The sequence below is a fragment of the Canis aureus genome, chromosome 1 (assembly GCF_053574225.1).
Source record: "Canis aureus isolate CA01 chromosome 1, VMU_Caureus_v.1.0, whole genome shotgun sequence".
In the NCBI taxonomy this organism is placed as follows: Eukaryota; Metazoa; Chordata; class Mammalia; order Carnivora; family Canidae; genus Canis; species Canis aureus.
The window spans coordinates 65,207,878-65,227,799 of record NC_135611.1 but is presented as its reverse complement, the minus strand read 5'-3'; the positions used below and the strand labels follow the sequence as shown (position 1 = coordinate 65,227,799).

At 42.0% G+C, this 19,922-nt stretch overlaps 1 protein-coding gene and 1 long non-coding RNA gene across 4 annotated transcripts in view; one reads left to right on the top strand and one right to left on the bottom strand.

Annotated features, from left to right (window-relative positions):
• NCOA7 (nuclear receptor coactivator 7) overlaps window positions 1–19,922 on the bottom strand; it is a 147,063-nt gene that overhangs the window by 104,680 nt on the left and 22,461 nt on the right. For 2 of the 3 annotated variants that reach the window (XM_077902382.1, XM_077902388.1), the window contains exon 2: window positions 18,344–18,456. In XM_077902382.1, the coding sequence (XP_077758508.1) occupies window positions 18,344–18,393 (50 nt within the window). In that variant the 5' untranslated portion in view covers window positions 18,394–18,456. Of the gene's footprint in view, window positions 1–3,781; window positions 3,797–18,343; window positions 18,457–19,922 lie in introns of those variants that run through there. The other variant, XM_077902391.1, reaches the window with a different exon arrangement.
• On the top strand, window positions 11,939–13,419 carry LOC144286183 (uncharacterized). The gene is made up of 3 exons (XR_013354265.1): window positions 11,939–12,054; window positions 12,201–12,388; window positions 13,001–13,419. It is a non-coding gene; the product is annotated as an uncharacterized LOC144286183 (long non-coding RNA).

The window sequence follows — 19,922 nt, the reverse complement described above, 5'->3', positions numbered from 1 at the left end:
TGGTTCAAGTCACGATCTCAGGGTACTGGGATTGAGCCCTGCATCGGTCTTCCTGCACAGTGGGGAGTTTGCTTCTCTCTCTCTCCCTCTCTGCCCCTCCCCACCGCTCGTTTTCTCTCTCTCAAATAAATAAAATCTTAAAAAAAAAAAAAAAAGAACAATGGAAATCTGAGGCTCAGGATGAGCAGATGGTTGTAAATCAATGCAAAGGAAATTTTCAGGATGTTCAGAGAATGAGCCTGCAAGAAGCAGTAGGGCCACAGCCCACAGCACACTGGGCAAAGTTAACTCATAAGAATGAGAAAGCAGATCTGGTCCACTCTAACGTGGCAGCTCTACCAAAGAGACTAAGTGACAGACTAAAAAGGATGAAGCATCACGGCTAAGAAAATGAAATCCAGGACGAAGTCTTTAGCCCTGAAAGAAACAACTCCCTGAGTTGTGGAACCATTACCAGTAATCTCTGAAATAGCATGGAGAAAAACAGGAATTAGGAAAAAAAAAATTCTGGTTTTCAAAAGAAGAAAAAATCAGATTCTAGAAACAATGTACTGAGCAGCCTGATAATGACTCCCTGAAAAATAAACTGACAGATATTAGACCAATCATCTGTGATTACTTGAAAAGAAATTACTGACTGCTAGGAACCACCATGGATTCATATGAAAATGAGGGAAAACGAACAAACATAATTCTCTTTTTTATTAGTACTGCTAGATTGGGCATTTCAATGAGCATGTCGCAAGGGACACTATATCAAGATTTCACTGAGGCCCTTGAAAATGTCTGATGCTACCTTCTTAAAAGTAAGATGGAAGAGCACCCGCATGGCTCAATGGTTGAGCATCTGCCTTTGGCCCAGGGCATGACCCCCGGGTCCTGGATAGAATCCCGTATTAGGCTCCTTGCATGGAGCCTACTTCTCCCTCTGCCTATGTCTCTGCCTCTCTCTCTCTCTGTGTCTCTCATGAATAAATAAATAAAACATTTTTTAAAAAAGTAAGATGGAAATAGCTGGGCTAGAGAATTTAGTTAACTCAGAGCAAGTTGATTTATAGCACGTTGCAAGACTGAAAGATAATTATTTAATTCACTGATGGTACTAATGTGTCATAATGCATACAGTTCTCCCATTCAGCATTTTTATCAATTACTTGGGTAAGGACATAGAAAGCATGCTGTTCAGGTTATAAATCTGACCCAAGTGAGGAAGGACAGCAGATGTTTTTGATGTAAAAAAAAAAAAAAAAATAGGTTTCAATATGCCTGAGAAATTAGAATAAAGGATAGAAAACAAACAAAACTCCAATTCATAAGGAAACACATTATCTTCCCCTCTGTATAATTGTTATCAACAAACTAATAAAATATAATGCTGTATTAATGAAAATAAAAGGATAACACATAATATTCTTATAAACGCAGTATTCAGACCATACTGAGGTAGTGAAGAATCTGAAAACTGTCTTAGATGGAGAGATTTAGAAACTTAGGGTATTTATCATGGAAAAGAGAAGGTTCAGAAAAAAACATGATGTTACCTTCAAACACATACAATGATAATATATGAAAGTGGGATTTCATGTGGATTTTTAGTGACTAAGAGTAAGTAGGATAAGCTGAAAAAATAAATTTTAACTAAAAATTTAAAAACAAGTTTCTACTGACATGAGCTTTTCAAGTAAGAAATAAGTAGCTTGGGGGGGGGTGGGGCAGAGGGGGAGTGGTCTGAAACACTCCAACGTTCAAATTGGAAAGTTCAAATGCAGGTTGAAAAAGGCCTATTCGGGATGCCTGGGTGGCTCAGTGGTTGAGCATCTGTCTTTGGCTCAGGGCCTGATCCCAAATCCTGGGATCAAGTCCCACGTCGGGCTCCTTGCATGGAGCCTGCTTCTCCTCCCTCTGCCTGTGTCTCTGCCCCTCTCTATGTCTCTCATAAATAAATAAATAAACTCTTTAAAAAAAAAAAAAGAAAAAGAAAAACAAAAAGGCCTATTTGTCAGATGCAGCAGAGACTTTGTCTGTGGCATGGTGGCCCCAATGACCTCAGCCCCTCCCCTAAAAGATTTCATGCTTCTGAACTTAGACACGGTGCCTGTATCAAGAAGACTGAGTGGAAAAAGAAAAATGAGACATCAAGCTAACACGAGTCTGATGCTTACTAAAGAAAACGCTATCTTTTCCTTCTAATTTCTCAACCACTCCTTCCAGGCTCCCAGAGCATTAACAAAATACTTTATTACCTGGTGCCTCTACATCCCATACCTACTGCGCGAGAGGGGCTGGAGTTCCTCATATGCTGTGCCTATAAAATGAAGTCACTGTGAGACCGTGCACTTAAAAAAAAAAAAAAAAAAAAGTCTTGGAGACAGTCGTTAGAATTCTGATTGCAGGAAAAGAAATTTAACAGCTGTTATCAGAGCTGTGCAGACATAATCATCCCAGTGCACACAATGTCTACTTGAAAATGCAGGAAGAGGGGATCCCTGGGCGGCATCCTGGAGTCCCGGGATCGAGTCCCACATCGGGCTCCCTGCATGGAGCCTGCTTCTCTCTCTGCCTGGGTCTCTGCCTCTCTCTCTCATGAATAAATAAATAAAATCTTAAAAAAAAAAAAAAGGAAAAGAAAATGCAGGAAGATTGCTAATGGCTTGCTTTCTGTACACACAAGAGGATACCACAGCAGGCTCCTACGGAGCAGGAGCGGTTCTCGTCAAACACAGGAACATACACCAAGTTCCTACACATCTAGATGTCACTGGCCGCAGCATCAAGACGCACATGCTTCATTTAAAATACACATGAACGACTAAGGCTCATCTATAATAGAAGAGTTATGTTCAAACACCAATATTTTAATCTGGTCACTTAAGGGTTTATTTTTAAAATTCCTATCAGTAAGGGAAAAGTCAAACATTTAGGAATTCTCCAGCTACGTCTGGTCATATAATATAAAGAGGACACATTACTAGCTGCTTAAAAAAATTTTTACGACAAAATTTCTATAAAGTTCTAAGTGAACAGATTACGATTAAAAATTTCTAAGACAGAATAGATTTATTCTGCCTATTTTTACACTACCTTTGGAAGGCAGTAGGGAAGCAGTAGCTAATCAGGGCCCAAGAGCTGAACACAGCAGGAAGAAACCCTGATGCAGTGTGCACTAGCTATATAACCTGGGGAGTTACTGAACCAGGCCAAGCTTGCTCTCTTGCCCATTGAAATGAGGAAACTACCACCATCTACCTTGTGGATTTATTCTAGGGATTAATAAGATTGATTTTGTAAGCCTCCTAGTACACAGTGAGCAATCTGCAAAAAAGAGGGGAGAACCGCCAATATATACAAGTAAAACTTGGCAGCGTATTATAGGCCCCGGCTGGACAGGGTATAGGCAACCTGAAGTGGCTCATCTCCTGCTTTATTGCTTTGTGAATGTTCCCATAACTTTATATAAGGTCAGTCATCAAGCTGGCCTCTCCGGGGGACCCCGTCCTCCGTTAACCAACAACCATTCTTTATTTCTCTTCCTTCTCCATCTTTATAAACTTACTCTTCCTTGACCTTCACCATCTCCCTCCTGCCATGGCCCTAATTTTTGGCTTCCTTTCCCAGCCAAGTTCCCAGAAGAATTACCTAGAAGCTGTGTCTGTTCCCTTACTTCCCATCTGTATTACACTGGCTCCTCCCACGATGGCACTGAAATGGCTTTTATTCAATCAACAGTGGTCTCCAAGTGGCCAAACCTACTGGCTACTGTTCAGTCCTCATCTTAATTTACCTCTCACTGCTTCCAAATCCTCTGGTCGTTCTTTCTTAAAATGCCTGCTCTTTTCTCTCAGCGGCGGTGATTCCATCGCTTCTGGATTTCACCCTGCCAGACCACTAAATGCTGGAGTTACTCAATTCTGTTCCCCATTCCTAAGTTCTGTTCTCTTTTCACGTTACATTCTCTCCCTATATGATCTCATCCATTCCCCTGATGGCTGGAGCCAACAAGTCCTCAACTTCTCTCTCAGCCCAGACCACACTGTTTTCACTCCAGGCACATACACCCAACTGTACATTTAGTGGTTCTACTGGGATGTCGCCCAGGCATCTCAAAATTAACACGTCCAAGCTTAAATTCTTGAGGTTCCCGCTCAAAACTGTTATTTTTCTAGTCTCCCCATTTCATGGCACCTCCATTCCTCTAGTTGCTTAATCCAAATTCCCAAACATGGCCAACAAATGCCCACGTGACCTTCCCCAGCCCACTTCTCCACCCTTCTGTGCTGCCCTCCTCCCTAAAGCACTCTGGTCCAGCCCCACTGGCCTTCCTGAAGACCCAGTAATCTGCTATGCCTTCGCCCCACTTAAGGTCTTTGAATCTAAGTGTTTCCTCTACTTAGACCAGACCCCTCCTTTCCTTTCTCCCCAGTCCCTCTCCTAAACACGCAGATCATATGGCACATCCTGCCCATACCCTGATCTGCTTAAATATTATTCTCCAGAGGTCTTCCTTGAGTATCACTCCTATCTAAAGCAGATACTGCCCTTACAATTCTTTCATAACATCCTGTTATTTCCCCTCATAGCAAACCCTGCCATTTCTAATGACACATGCATTTGTATTTCCTTATTGAATGTCCTTGTGAAAAATAGTCTCTGTAAGACTAAGACCCACGTTTGTGGTGGTCACCATTCTACCCTCTGGGCTTAACAGATACAGCAGACACGTAAGGTCTTTCTAAGATAGAAGCAATGCACAAGCTTCTCCCCCTAACACAAGAATCTATTTCAAATCCAAGGATAAACATTATATGACTCTATTAAAATCTTACATTTGAGTAAGTCAAAGACCTGAGAGATGTCTTTAAGTATCTACTTGAATCAGATAATATAAAAACCAATAGTCATTTATTCAAACTTAGAAAAAGGTTTTCTTGTGCATTAGAAATTAACAGGAAGAAAGTCAAGATTATTTATATTAGGTTTATAACTCAATTAATTTTACAATTTTAAGTTTTCATTGACCTGTTAATGAACATACATATTGCACTTAAAGATTAGATATTTATTTTTAACTGCTTTTCATGTTTTAAAAAATCCATATATTCTTATAAAAGATAAACTGTTATATGCTTTTACACCGAAAAATCCATTTACTCTTGTAAAAGAAAAATAACCTGAAATCCTAATTATATATGCTCAGGGCTATGGTTAAAAAAAAATTAAATTTCTCTCACTATCTAGTAAAAGTAGTTGATTTAGCAAAAGGAAACACCCCCACTTAGACTTTAACAAAAAAATGGAGCCATTGAAATGGATATGACTCAGTCCCCTGTGACCTCACCAGCATCTGCTTCAATTACCTTCTGAAAATGAAATAACCAAATTACCATTCAGCTTTCTGCTGTGCTAACAAAATTAATCTGAAATATCAAAATTCATCTGCTTTAAATTATGTATTATATAATTTCTAAACCAAAACCTCTTCTAGCTCTAAATTGTGAAGAACATGCACCGTGGTTGTCATAATCAACAATAACATAGTCTCACAGACACAGGACAAATGAATAAAATGATTAACGACCTGGCTCAAACCATCCTTGACAGTAATTTGATTTAAATCATGCCACCTAATTCAAAATCAGGATCAATCAACTTTGCATCTATTCTGCTTTGTACAACAGATGTGATCTTAAAAATGTATGTGTAAACTATGTTTTAAATGTTGGAGAGTGATTCAGAAATATAATTTGGTTTTGGGAGGGGTTTAGTATAGAAAATAATATTTAGGGGCACCCGGGTGGTCCAGTTAGTTAAGCGTCTGCCTTTGGCTCGGGTCATGATCTCAGGGTCCTGGGATGGAGTCCTAGGGACTCCTTGCTCAGCAGGGCCTCTCCCCCTGCTTGTGCTCTCTGTCAGATAAATAAATAAAATTAAAAAAAATAGAGTAAAATATTTAAAGCATGAATAACTGGCCTCTAATTTAACTGCTTCCTAAGTTCACATGATCATATTCTGATCATCTAGTCTGTCAAGTATTCCATAAATACACTAATAAATACCACTTTAAAATTTGAATGTAATCCATATTCTTATTCTATGGTTCTTCTATATCTATTTCATATGCTATGGTCACACCTAAACAATTTCATCTTACAATCATCGAGTGACATTTCTCACTCTAGTGCAGGGTAGCCCCACCTTCCAGTCATCTTTGACTCTTCTTCAAGTGAAATCAGGTACACAGTAGTAGTATAGAACTATTGAGAAAAGGCCTCCTTTTTGCTCTCCACCACTTTCTGCCTCAGCAGAAGCTAACTCCTGTCTTGCTTTGGCAGGAGACCCACGGTTTCCCTGGTCCAACTAACTCCTCTTCCCTTCTCATCCCCAGGACACCTGGATTCATGCTCTATGAATTCAGCACCTGCCTTATTTGGTGCTGAATCACACTGTAAACTACTACGTGTCTTACTTGGTTTCCTTAAACTTGGCCCATTATCCTTTTCACTTCCAATTTCATTTATGTGTGAGAAGCAAAAAGCTGGAAAAAGTAGGCAGGGCTGGTGCACATTCGTTGGCATAATACTCCACAAAATGAATACAGAAAAAAAAAAAAAAGGGATGTTAACCATTTTGCTTATGCAAACTGTATTTGAAATGGTGAATGAAGGAAAAAGGAAGTAAAAACTCATGAACACATGACCAATGGCTCAAGCACCAAGCATCTTTACAAAATAAAAGTGCCCAAGCAAGGAGAATATCAGATGTTTGGGCCTCCAACTGTGAATCTAGAGAGGAAATAATAGGGCACTTCTTGCCACATCCCTAAAAATACAGACAAAGGTCAGGAGATTGGTGACACTTTTGCTGGTATGTGGAGACTTTCAAAGTTTCCTTGAAGCACCAGAGATTCCTACTTTGCTCCAAATTTCCCAAGAACAATTTGGTATTGACAATCAGAAAATACCAGTTTAGTACTTTGATACATTTTATCATTTAGATCATTGAGTCTCAATGATCCCTGCCTGGATAACCAATCAATTTCTATAAAATTCAATTCAACATAGTTGAATAAAGAATATGGCATACTGACTAGAGACACGGCTATGAGGTCTGGGACACCCAGGTTGAGTCCTGGATCTGCCACTCTGTAGTCATGTGACCTTGGGCAAATCCACAACATCTATAATAAAGTTCAGCATCTTTATCTTAATTGGGATGATAGCAGGACCTACTTCATGGCGTAATTAGGAGATTACATGAGGACACAAATGTGTCTCTGTTACACAGCAAATGTTCAACAGATGTTATCATTCACCCTGAATGACCGTTAGATGCAGGGCATAAAGTCAGCCCTTGTGAGAAATAGAAAAATGAGAAAGAACCAACAATACATAACAAAAAATAAGGCAGAGAAGGTGAGAATGTTATGGGTACATCCAAAGGGCCCCAAGGGAAGGGAAGGCATGAGGAGGCCGTAGCAATGTGCTCTGAGTAGGAGAGCAGAGGAGGGCACGTCTAGTGTTTGTGTAGGTGTGTATGTGGTTAGGGGTAGGAAGTTAAGATTGAAATGAAATAGGAAAGGTGTCAAGGAGATGGAATCACAGTTACCAATGGGTTTGCCATCGCTGTAGACACAGAGAGGACAGCGGCAGCAAAGCTCATCATACAAATAAAGTGTCAGACGGGGACAGAAAAATCCAAATAGGCTATAAAGACAGAAAGGTAGGAATGATATTCCTATTGTGCAGAACCTCAAATTTGAGAGAAGACTCCGGGATGCAGAAGTGACATACCTGAACTTTGTCTCAGGAAGACTAATCCGGGAAGATGTGTGGGAAGACAGGCAATTAGTGTTTGACTTATGAGGGCAGAAGGGGTGACGACTGATGGAATTTTCAGATACAAGTTTTGGGGGAAAAGAAAATATTTTCTACTGAAATCACCAACAACTGGAGTCCAGGCCTGAGCAAGGAAGCTCCTGAGCTGTGAGCACAAAGCATTATCCTGGTTCAGGACTCAATTTCTCACACTGCAGAGTCGCTGTACCAGCAATAATGAAAGTCTTCGAGGGCATGTGCCAAAGTGTCTCTGGCTGCAACAATGTCAAGTTTCAGACAAGTTCAGAAGTCAGTTCAGTTGAAGTCTTCCTCAACTGTCAGCAACAACATTAAAAAAGGAGGAAGACAGCTTAAATCATTTACTTTTTGAGGGCTTCGGATCTTACCTGCGTCTAGAGTCTCGGGTCTTTCCCTGAAGGCTGGGACGACAGCATGTTTACGGACACGTTTCAAGGGATATATCAACTCCCTGAAAATTTGCACCAAATGTATGCCTCTGTATTTATTCTTCTTTTTTTCCCAATTGTTCCAGTATTCCTCATTTAGGCAGCATGCTTTTATATTAAAATCCATTAGTGCTTATCTTTCATTGGTACTTACTTTAAAGATTTTACATACATATTTTAATTCACTCAATCTTCCAACAATATCTTAAGGTAGGTACTGTTATTGTCCCCATTTTGGAGAAAACTATACACAGGTCCCTGCAGCTAATAAGTAGTTCTCCAGAGGAGAAACTTATGGGGGGCCCACAAACAAAAAAAAGTTCCCCAAGCTTCACCATCAAAATGGTTCCCCACTTTGGTAGTTTCGTTAGGTTACAACTCCATCAGGTCTCACTCCAAGATCTAGGACAATCCAGAACAGCCTGAGATTTCAAGAAGAAAGACCCACGCTTGTCAGTGATCCTCGAGATTGGTTTTATAGGGAGCCATTACACTGCACTGGGGGAAAATATATTTATATAACAGGTACTTCACGTACAGCTGTCTTTGAACAGTTGGTTAACATGTATTAGATCAACAATTTTCAAAGAAATTTTTTGTTCCAGGAGGAAAAACAGCCTCACTCCCAGTATACCAACCACCAAAGACTCCTCTAGAACAATGAGTTCTTTTTATCATGGCCCCCAGGAAAAAATAATTTTAAACTGTGATTCAAGACATACATGCTTGTATACATTTAAAACAACATTTTCATGAAATACTGTTTATTCTGACTACCTACAACATATTCTGGTATTTTCCATTCAGTCTAGCTTTAGTCCAGACTAATCTATTCTGTTCCATTCCATTAGAAAAAGTGCTGGTTCTTATCCACTAAATTGATTTCACGACGCCCCAGTGGGCTGTAACCTATAGACTGAAAAGCCGTACACTACACGGAATTAAATCAAGTCATTTTGCCTGTTCCTTAAAAACAAAGCAAAAAGCATGAGCTTCTCTGTTAATGTCTAAATGTTTATAAGACTTTTTAAAAATCTGTAGAGAAAAGTCAATGATTTCCTAAAAACATGAGCAGCTCCAACTTGACCATGGATATTTTCCCCATTAATGAATGACAGGCAATATGTAAGTGTTCTCTTAAACTCTGCTTGATCTGAACTCAATCAAAAAAATACAAAGCATAAGCCTTAAAGAACATTACAGCTCATTTAGGAGTTTAATTGGCAATTGGTAATATTTCCAAATAAGGCACAAGCAGCTTTCCTATAGGAAATGGGTTTTAAAATATTCTCAGTCTTTTTTAAGAACAATAAAATTGCTGAATACTAAAAATTTGTGGTGATAAAAATTAAGACCTGGGGCGCCTGGTGGCTCAGCGGGTTAAGCGTCTGCCTTTGGCTCAGGTCATGATGCTGGGGTCCTGGGATCGAGCCCCAGTTCGGGTTCCCTGCTCAGTGGGGAGCCTGCTTCTCTTTCTCTCTTCTGCTCATGCTCTCTCACACACTCTTGCTCTCTCTCAAACAAATAAATTAAAGAAAAAAGAAAAAATCAAGGCTCAGAAACCATTTAGATCCTACATTAAAGAAGCTGCTTTGTATACTGTCTTCCAGTTGGTCAAAAAATATTTAACACTTGCTACATGCCAACCACTATTTTGTTTAACAAGGCACATGGAAGGAGCAGTGACCTATGCAGAGTCCCACGGCTCCAGACGGCCCATCTGGGGGTGGGGGGGAGTGACTGCAAACACATGAACCAGAGCTATGAAGATCACACACAGAAGTGTCCCTGGGCAGTGCTATGGAGCACTGCAGGCACTCATGGCAATCACAGTCTTCCAGGACGGTTCTTAGAATTTGAAATCAAATACGCTCTCCAGTAAAACCAACTCACACGGCGTCCTTTCCAAACCCATGTACAATTTTTCCTACTTACCACATAATGAGGCCAATAACATGTTCTAATCCCCTTCTCAAGAGTAAAAATTAGTGCTTAATGCAATTTAAACAGAGATAATATGGAATGAAGAAAAGCAATCAGAGATACAGACAAAGGAGACTGGGTTTCGGGGCTCAGCTCGTCCATTTAAAGGCTAAGTGACTGGAGGCAAGTTATTTAACCTCCGAACTACAGATGTGTCATCTGCATTTAGATCTCCTCGCATGATCACTGTGAAGATAAAGGGAGAGAATGTATGCGAAGGCACTTTGTAAAGTGCCAACAAATGCTATTATCATTACCTTTTATTAGAATCCCTAGACATAGTGAACCTGAGAGCATAAAATATTAACCAAATATTAAGAGACTATGGAGTGAACATTTACCCAGCACTTAAAACAGTTCTAGTTGCTTTTCATGTATCAGCTCAATTAAAACCTACATTATGACTGAATATTTGAATCCAACCGCCGGTAACATTACAGTTTTTCCTCAAATCTTAGACATGCTAAGGTTCTTCTCTAATGGTCCTTGGCCCGCAGGAAAAAACAATCTACAGACTGTTAATTAAAGGAAGGGCGAGAGTTCACATCACACCACCCCACCCATGTGGCATATTCCTTCTGAGCACAGGCCTACCACAAAGCAGCAACTCTCTCTTAGGGTCCAAAGGCAGCCTCTGTGGGGCTGGAGAGGCAGAGTCCTCCCTGTATCCTCAGCAATGCTGCGGACCAACCGGCCAGACCCACCCAGTTGACACCTGCCACTAGATCCTAGACTCTATACTCGCCCAAAAGGGCATTCTGGGGTTTTCTGTATTTCTGCATCCATTTCTATTTATAGGCAACTACTCTTCTTCGATAAGAGGCAATCCCAGCGAGTAACATGGATCTCTGCAACCCTGTGAAGCCCTGACTTGCACGGATAGGCTAACCAGACTGCAGGTTTCCTACTGCCTAAGTTGGTCGATACTCTGACATTAAACTTGACGAGACGTAGTATGAGATGTCCTCAAGCTATAAACAAGTTTGTTTTTTAAAAGGTCACTTAGAATGCAGGATGCACTTCTCACATCAATCACAGTGATGTGAATTAACCCGTGTTCTACAGGCCCCCTTCTGCCGCCGAGCGGCCCCACTGCCTTGGGCAGCACTGCAGAGCATAAGCTGTGGCAGCAGGACGGACCTGGGCTCAAATCCTGCCTCACCTGCCTGCTGCCAAATCTCACTAAAGTTTATCCAACTCCTCTGAGTCTCAATTTCCATAACAAAATGTATTTGGGTATGAAAATGTTTATAGGTCAGATGCTTGGTCTGAAGGTCATTTAGGCCAGTGCTCCCATCCTTTTTCCCAGGAAAGTCTGCACAGAAGAGGATAATCCTCACACTGCACATGCCACTCATGGCTATAGGGGACCAGCCTACGTGGTCCCACCAGGCCACTCAAAGGGCAGAGGGGTCGGTGTCTCTGTCATGCTCACTCAACACGTGAGAAGGTGTCAAACCCCAAGGGTGAGCCTCTAATCCTCAGTTAATATACATAAAGGGGCCTGGCACGGGGCTGGCGGGTCACTGAGAATTTCACCTTGTGGGCTTGGGCTCCAACTCTGAAATAAAAGGGTGCCTCAGAATTCTCAAAGCCCATGGGATGATGTAATTCCACTTTAGGCAGTTCCAGAACTTAGCTGAGCTCATAACAACATTGTTCCTTTGGGAACTGTGCTTGTACTCTGGACTGCTGTGCTTACTCCTGCCTCCCTGATTTGAACCACAGGAGTAGCTCATGGGATGGGAGTGGGATATCAAGATAAAGACTTTTAGGTGAAGATGAAAGTACAGGTAAGCAAAAGAGCTAAGGTCAGAGGTGACTGAGCACTCACAGTGCCAAGCATTCTGCATATATTACCTCAATTTTCACAGCATCTTGGTTTGGTTTTGTTTGAATGAGAGAGCCACACAATCGACTAGGAATATTTCCTTAAAAGGCTATCCGGTGGGTTCAAATACCAGACTCCAGAGCCGCCTGGAGTGGGCTGAAGAAGCAGCCAAACCCCAATCAGTGTGGATAAGGAAGCAGACCTGCTTCAACTCTGGTCCTCGTCGCTGTGTCCCATTTGGACCTCATCACCTTGGTTCAGGCTGGGAAGCTCCCTTCTTCAAAGCCATTTTGCTAGTAGGTTATTATTTGCCGTACTTAACAACAGCAAGAAATGTGGGGTGAAATTGAGAACACTTGGCCAAGGTTATAGGTTTCCAAACACAAGGTGTTCTGCTGATGGGTCAGAGGTTCAAGGACGAAGAATTGCCAGGGTAGAGGCTGGGGATGGAAGTGGGGGTTGTCAGAGGAGTGGGGATCGGAGCTAAGAGGGGAAGTGGGGGTTTTCAGAGAAGTGGGGACCGAGCTAACCTGCAGAGTCTGGGGTGGGAGGGTGAGGCAGGAAGAAGAGCATCACCCCCTCCAGGCTGCATGCTACTGGCTCTGAAGCGGGTGGGTAAGAGGAGAGCAAGTGGCAGCAGCAGCAGCTCTGATAACCAGGAAGGAGTGGGAAGACGCCAGCAAGTCCTGGGAAGAGGGACTTATGTGAACAAAACAGAATCTACTGATGAGTCTCTACCCCTCAGTGTCTATTTACAGACCCTGTCAGACCTTATCAGAGGGGAAAAGTAAATCTCCTACAAAATACTACTTTAGAGTAACTGAAAATGTATTTTTAATATCCTACCTTAACCCCCAATCCTGAAAGCTATGTTTTTGTTTTTTTTTTTAATGTTCGAACGCACGAAGAGCCCAGAGTGACCTACCCTAAGATCACTAGATGGCTTCTAAATTCTGCAAAAGCCAAATGATGTCAAACAAAGTGTGGGAGAACTCTGTGTGGCACTACTGAAGAGAAACCTGCATTCTAACTATATGGGGAAGGAAGGGGGAGCAAGGGTCGTAATGGATAATGATCACCCCAGAGGATAACACAAGGAATATGACTGGCTTTAATAATTCAGGTTTCCATTTGGTTCAAGACCTGTCAAGTACCAAAGGATTAATCCTCATATATAATATACTAACTTTGTATAGACGAATTCACAGATTCTTTGCAAAACCATGGGGAAAAGGTGTTGAGAATCATTCAATCTGGAATAGATGACTGGTATGAAACAACACCCAAGATCCTGAAAACCAGGTGGGCCCAGGCCAGGAGATCCCGAAAACCAGGCAGGCCAGGGCCAGGAGATCCCGAAAACCAGGTGGGCCAGGGCCAGGAGATCCTGAAAACTCCTTAGCACTTATCCAGAATAAATCTATCTAGAAGTAACACTAATTCACCCTTGCATTTAGAGTCACACCGGCATATTTCAAGATAAAGTATAAGAAAGGAAGTATGAGAGGGGATCCTCAAGACACTGATTTCAATCCAAAACTGGTGAAACAGGGTCTTTCGACTTTGGCGTTAAAATCAGAGAGAGGGAGAAGGACACCAACAAAGGAGGTAGAAAAGGAGTTTTTACTGAACACATAGAAACATACAGCGTTTACGAAACCACAGCGTTTACGAGAAAATGGAGGCTATTTAATTTCATGGAAGGATAAAGGGCTGGAGAGAGGGGGAGCAGAGTTTAAAGCAATTTTTAGGGTTTCAGATACATATTCTGGTAACAGGTAGAAACAAGGACAAATCTTCCTTTTGATCTCCTCTGCACTCTAGCAGAGATTTACATAAGGTGGTGTGATGGCGTCAGTTCAGCCTTCCCCTTGGCCTGACTTTACACTCTGCTGTGGAAATCTTGCTGGGACTGCCTTGATGCACACGGCTCCGGAGAAATCAGCCCTGTGTTGTCAGAAACTGACTTTCAGCTAGGTCCTGTTGGTAACTCCATGTTATGGTGACTCCACAGTTTAGCCAGAAAGCATTTGAAAAGAGCATTGACTTCGGTTGCCTCTTTTCTGATGATGGAGGGTTTTCTGGTTTGCCTTTTAGGCCGCCAATGCATTGTCATAGCTAAGATTTGTTCTCTCTCTCTCTCTCTCTCTCTCTCTCACACACACACACACACACTTCCTAGTAACTAATCACGTTAGCATGCTGTTAGAATAGCATCACTGATTTTTGTTCTTGGCCTGTTATCCTTATGCTCCTAAGGTCATACTTAATTTTTGGCTATGCTTTCCTTTTCATTGTTAGAATACTTGTCACAAGAGGTCAAAGCCAGTGTAACAATTACACTTTGTATTTTTAAAAAAGATTTTATTTATTTATTCATGAGAGACACAGAGAGAGAAGCAGAGACACAGCCAGAGGGAGAAGCAGGCTCCGTGCAGGGAGCCCGATGTGGGACTCGATCCTAGGACCCTGGAGTCACGACCTGAGCCGAAGGCAGATGCTCAACCCCTGAGCCACCCAGGCGTCCCAAAATTTACATTTCTGAGCTGAAACAAATGGTACCATTCATCCAGAACAGTTTCACCTTGCATCCTCGAGTGAAGGGGCTCCCCTTACTCTACATCTTAGGAACCAGAGGTGGTGAACTCTGAGCAGCCTGTGAACCACCAGGTACCCTTACTGCTGAACTCAGGGTGGATTTAAGCTGAGGAAGCAGGTACATAGCTTTCAAAATCGCTATACAGGGCATCCGTGAGCAAGAAAAAAAAAACCCATGTTGACCGAAACTCACATCTCATATAAAAATTAATTCAAACTGGATGACCGACAAGTATAAAACATAGTATTATACAACCTGTAGAGAAAAAGACAAAAGCCAATCTTTAGGACCTACGCTGGATAAAACGTTAGACCTGACACCAAAAGCACAATCCATAAAAGGAAACAGTAATAAATTGAATCGCATCAAAAGTAGAAACTTAAAAAAAAAAAAAAAGTAGAAACTTATGCTCCGCAACAGATGCTGCTAAGACGATGAAAACGAGTTGCCGACAGGGAGAAAACAGCTGCAAACCTTCCGTTAGAGGACCGGTATCTGGGGCGCATGGAGAACCCTCAAGACGCGGCCTAAGAAAATGGGCCGAAGACCTGAGCAGGCCCTGCAGATGGACGATGGCTAACGAGCCCCCGAGGGGGCTCAGCTTCTCTGGTCATGCAAACCACACTGTGACGTGTCACTCCACAATGATCAGGACGGCGAAAATATTAGGGAGTGACAAGAGGTCAAGTGACCCCGTGCTGGTGGGGCACTCTTGCAAGGCTGGCGGGAAGGCGCGTGAAGCGGCACGGTCACTCTGGAAGGGGTACCCCAGTTCCTTACGAAATTCTATGTGCACATAACATCCGACCCAGCAATTCCCACTCTTGGGCGTTTAATCTCGGAAAATTTAAGACTCATATTTATACAACATCCTGTACACAAATGCTCCCGGTGTCTTGATGTGTAACAGCTCCAAACTAGATATAACCCAAGTGTCCTCCAGTGGGTGAATACTTGGAAAACTGAAACAGGGGTGCCTGGGTGGCTCAGTGGTTGAGCATCTGCCTTTGGCTCGGGTCGTGACCCTGGGGTCCCGGGATCGAGTCCCACGTCAGGCTCCCTGCATGGAGCCTGCTTCTCCCTCTGCCTGTGTCTGTGCCTCTCTCTCTCTGTGTCTCCCATGATCAAATAAATAAAAAATATTTTTTAAAAAAGAAAGAAAATTGTGAAATAGGCAAACCATGGAATACTACTCAGCACTAAATCAGAACAAAGTATTGAGACACGTGACATCTTGCACAGATCTCAAGTGCTATGGTCTGAATGTTTGTGTACCCCTAAAATTCGTATGTTCAAACCCATGGTAGAGCCTTTGGGGGGTGACTAAAGTCATAAGGGCAGAGTCGTCAAGAATGGGATCAGTGCCCTTATAAAACAGCTATGAGAGGGGCGCCTGGGTGGCTCAGTTGGTTAAGTGTCTGCCTTCGGCTTGGGTCATGGTCCCAGGGTCCTAGGATGGGGCCCCGTGTTGGGCTCCCTGCTCAGAGAGGAGCCTGCTTTTCCCTCTCCCTCTGCCTGCCACTCCCCTGCTTGTGCTCCCTGTCAGATAAATACAGTATTTTTTTTTTTAAGATTTTATTTATTTTTTCATGAGAGACACAGAGAGAGAGGCAGAGACATGGGCAGAGGGAGAAGCAGGCTCCGTGCAGCGAGCCTGACATGGGACTCGATCCCGGGACCCCAAGATCACATCCTAGGCCAAAGGCGGCGCTAAACTGCTGAGCCACTGGGGCTGCCCTAAATACAATCTTAAAAAAATAAATAAATAAATAAATAAATAAAAAAGGAGGTATGAGAAAGCTCCTCGCCCCTTCTGCCATGTGAGGTTAGAGTGAGAAGATGGCCTTATAAGAACCAGGAAGCAGCTTCTAACCGGAATAGAAGCTGGCACCTTGGTCTTGGGCTTGCAAGCTCCAGACCTGAGAAACACATTTCTGTGGTTTACAAGCCACCTAGTCCCCGGTGTTTTGCTACAGCAGTCTGAATGGGCTAAAACACTAAATGAGAAAAAAATCTAATCTCAAAAGGTCACATATTATAGGATTCCATTTATATAATACTTTTGAAGTGACACAGTATAGAGACTGAGAACAGACAAGTGGTTGTCAGGGGAGGGAAGGAGAGGGAAGGAAGTGGCTACAAAAGAGTAGCACGTGAGATGGGTTTGATCTGTATCTTGGTCGACACCAAGATGTACAAATCTATACATGTGACAGAATTCCACAGAGCTAGATACACATGAATACAGAGATGAGTGACCGTAAGCCTGATAAAATACGAACAAGGTTGGTGGACTGCATCAATGTCAACATCATAGGAGAGTTACATAAGGTGCTGCCATTGTGAGAAACTGGATGAAGGGTGGAGGAGAGTGCTCTGAAATATATCCTACAACTACTTGTGAATCTACAATTATCTCAAAATAAAACCTTTTTAAAAGGTCACTATATAGTTCTTATTTATTCTAAGTGCCCTCTTTCTAATATTCCATCCATTCGATGCCTAATTTCTTCTTCCAGTCTTGCTACTCTGTAGTCTTAACCAGTGGAAAATGTCGCCAGACAATTACTCATTTAACTGTTGCTTTCCAAAATCTCTTATTCATAGTTTACTATTACTTAACTAGCTCATGCCAATATTCCAATACTGGCTCTGAGGCTGCATGAAATGGGCAAAGCACTGACTCTTATCTCACTGGTAACATAGTGGGAAACGCAGGTATATCGTGAAAATAAATAAAATAAGTAAAGAACTTGACACATAGTAGTTCCTTAAAAGCTCATTTCCTTCCTTTTTCTTATTAACAATCTAAAACCTAGTTTGGTTTCTGGATTAAAAAACACTAACAAAACACTGGTTTTCAGCTTCCAAGGCTCACATTTGGAAAACAAGAAAAGCATCTTTAACAAGCACAGACTGGGGATGTGGTGAGGCTGAATTCAGTTCTTAAGAAATATTTCAATTTAGGAGACCATAATGATCATTTTAGGCCTATGTGTTCTCACTTTGAGTTTGAAAACATTCTATCAAAATGGTAAGTGTTTTAGCATATCACGCACTTTATTATGCTGAGTAGCTGCCCAATATATGGTTAAATCTGTAAAGAGTAACGAGTCGTCTACTAGATTACATCTACTCACAAACCAACAATTGTATGTATGTTGGATGAGTTCAGCTTTAATGATGACATGAACTCCAACGGGAGACTTTCATCCATTCCATCTACAAAAATACTTCTTAGTAGCCGACTCCCAACAGGTAATAGGCTTTAAATACGTCCTAGATTTTTTAGTCATAGCTACAACAAGTAAGCTACCAGAGCAGCAGGAAATAAGCATTTAGGACCCAAAATTCAATGTACGTTGCTAAATGTGAGCTCCCAAGCAACATGCTGTTCAGTGCATAATGACAGCGCTAGATCCCCTGAGCAGCTCGGGCCTGCGAGAACTGTCAAAGCTGGAAAGACAAGAACCAAATGTTTTTCCTCTGCTGCGAGCAAGAAAAAGGATGAAAACAAAGTATATTTAGTTTCTACTGGCTAACTGCTTTGTTTATGAACACTCACAAAACACAGAACGCCAACTACTTGAGGACAAAGCCCCCCCCCCAACATTTTCTTCAAGTACCGATAATTTTGTAAAGCAATGCTTACCGAGCGAAATAACTTTGTTTCCGTTCTTTCTTCTCTTCCTTGGTATCCATAATACACAATCAAAATGCAAAGGATTTGGAAAAGTCCTTCTTTTTAATCAATGAGTCATAACCCTACAATAAAAAAAAAAAAGGATTGTAAATTAAGAAGTTTATAACAGCCAAGATGAAGAATAAAGCAGAGTGGAGCTACACGGCCCATCACAAAGGGAAGATAAACTTTAGCCAGTAAACGCAGTCCCATGAGTGATACATAAAATGCAAAGGTCTATGGGGGAAATAAAAATACCTACAATGATGATGAAGCTGTTAAGCCAAAACAAAAGGTGGCTGGAAAAAATTAACTGAAGTATTTTCCTCGCAATTAACTATTACAAAATGTACTAAAATGGAAATCACTGATTTTTAAAGATTTTTAGGCTGCCTATGCAGAAGCTAATTATTTTTTTTCAATTTATGAACTTATCATTTTTTACACGTAATTAATGGTGAACATGTCTCATACATAATTATGAAAAATGGATCACTTAGGTGTTTTACAAGAATGTTCTTTCTTTAAAAATAACATCAGTGTTCTACTTTATTTTCGGAAACATGCCAGTGACTACATCCCACTTGAGCAAATGTGGAAATGAAAGTACAAAGCCTCAGGAAGCTAGTCCTCAAAATGGCTTTAAACGCTTGCCTCTGCGTCTCCCTCTCTCCACCCTGCTACCCTTACCTATGCTTCCCAGGAGCAGCTTAAACCTGTAATAAAAGGCTGTCTCCAGATCAATCTTCCTTAAATACCACTTTCATCATGCCACTCCCCTGCTCAAAAATTTCCAATGTCTACTTCCTGCCTGATTCACTAACCTATATTTTCTGCAAGGCATTAGGTAGCCCTAAACTGCATCCTCTCATCCCGAGGGGTATCAAAGCAAAGGCAAAGAATGTTCATCAATCAAAATTATTTCCGAATTCAATTCCACGAACAATTTTTTAAAGGATTTAATTTTTAAGTAATCTCTACACCCAATGTGGGGCTTGAATCCACAACCCCAAGGTCAAGAGCCACATGCTCCACTGACTAAGGCAGCCAGCGCCTCTTCAACGGACAATTTAATTCACAATACATATTCCATGGAAGGTACCAAAGACAAAGAAGCCATAGGGTAATATATTTACCCTAATAGAGCTTACTGTCTTACAAGGGAGACGCTTAGGATTTCAGGTCAGTGGGATACTGACTGCTACGGAGGAGGGACAGACGCCTCGAGAGCCCAGAGGAAGAACCACCCAGTTTCATGCAGGGCCCACCCCACGGGCTCCCCACGATTTGAAGGGTGAGTGTGGGTTCCCTACTTAAAGGGTACACGGAAGCAGGGCTAGCGTGAGCAACACAAGAGGACACAATGCTTCTCTGCCGCTGCAGGCCTGAATGCCAACGAAGCAGGGCCATGGTGAGGGTGAGGACGAAGACACGGGCAGGATTAGGGTCATGCAGGCCTCGTATGTCACTCCGAAGAGCCTGAGCTTAATCCCAGCCATGCCTCACGTGCTGCCCACTGCTCCCCTGTCAGACATCGCCGAGCAGCAGT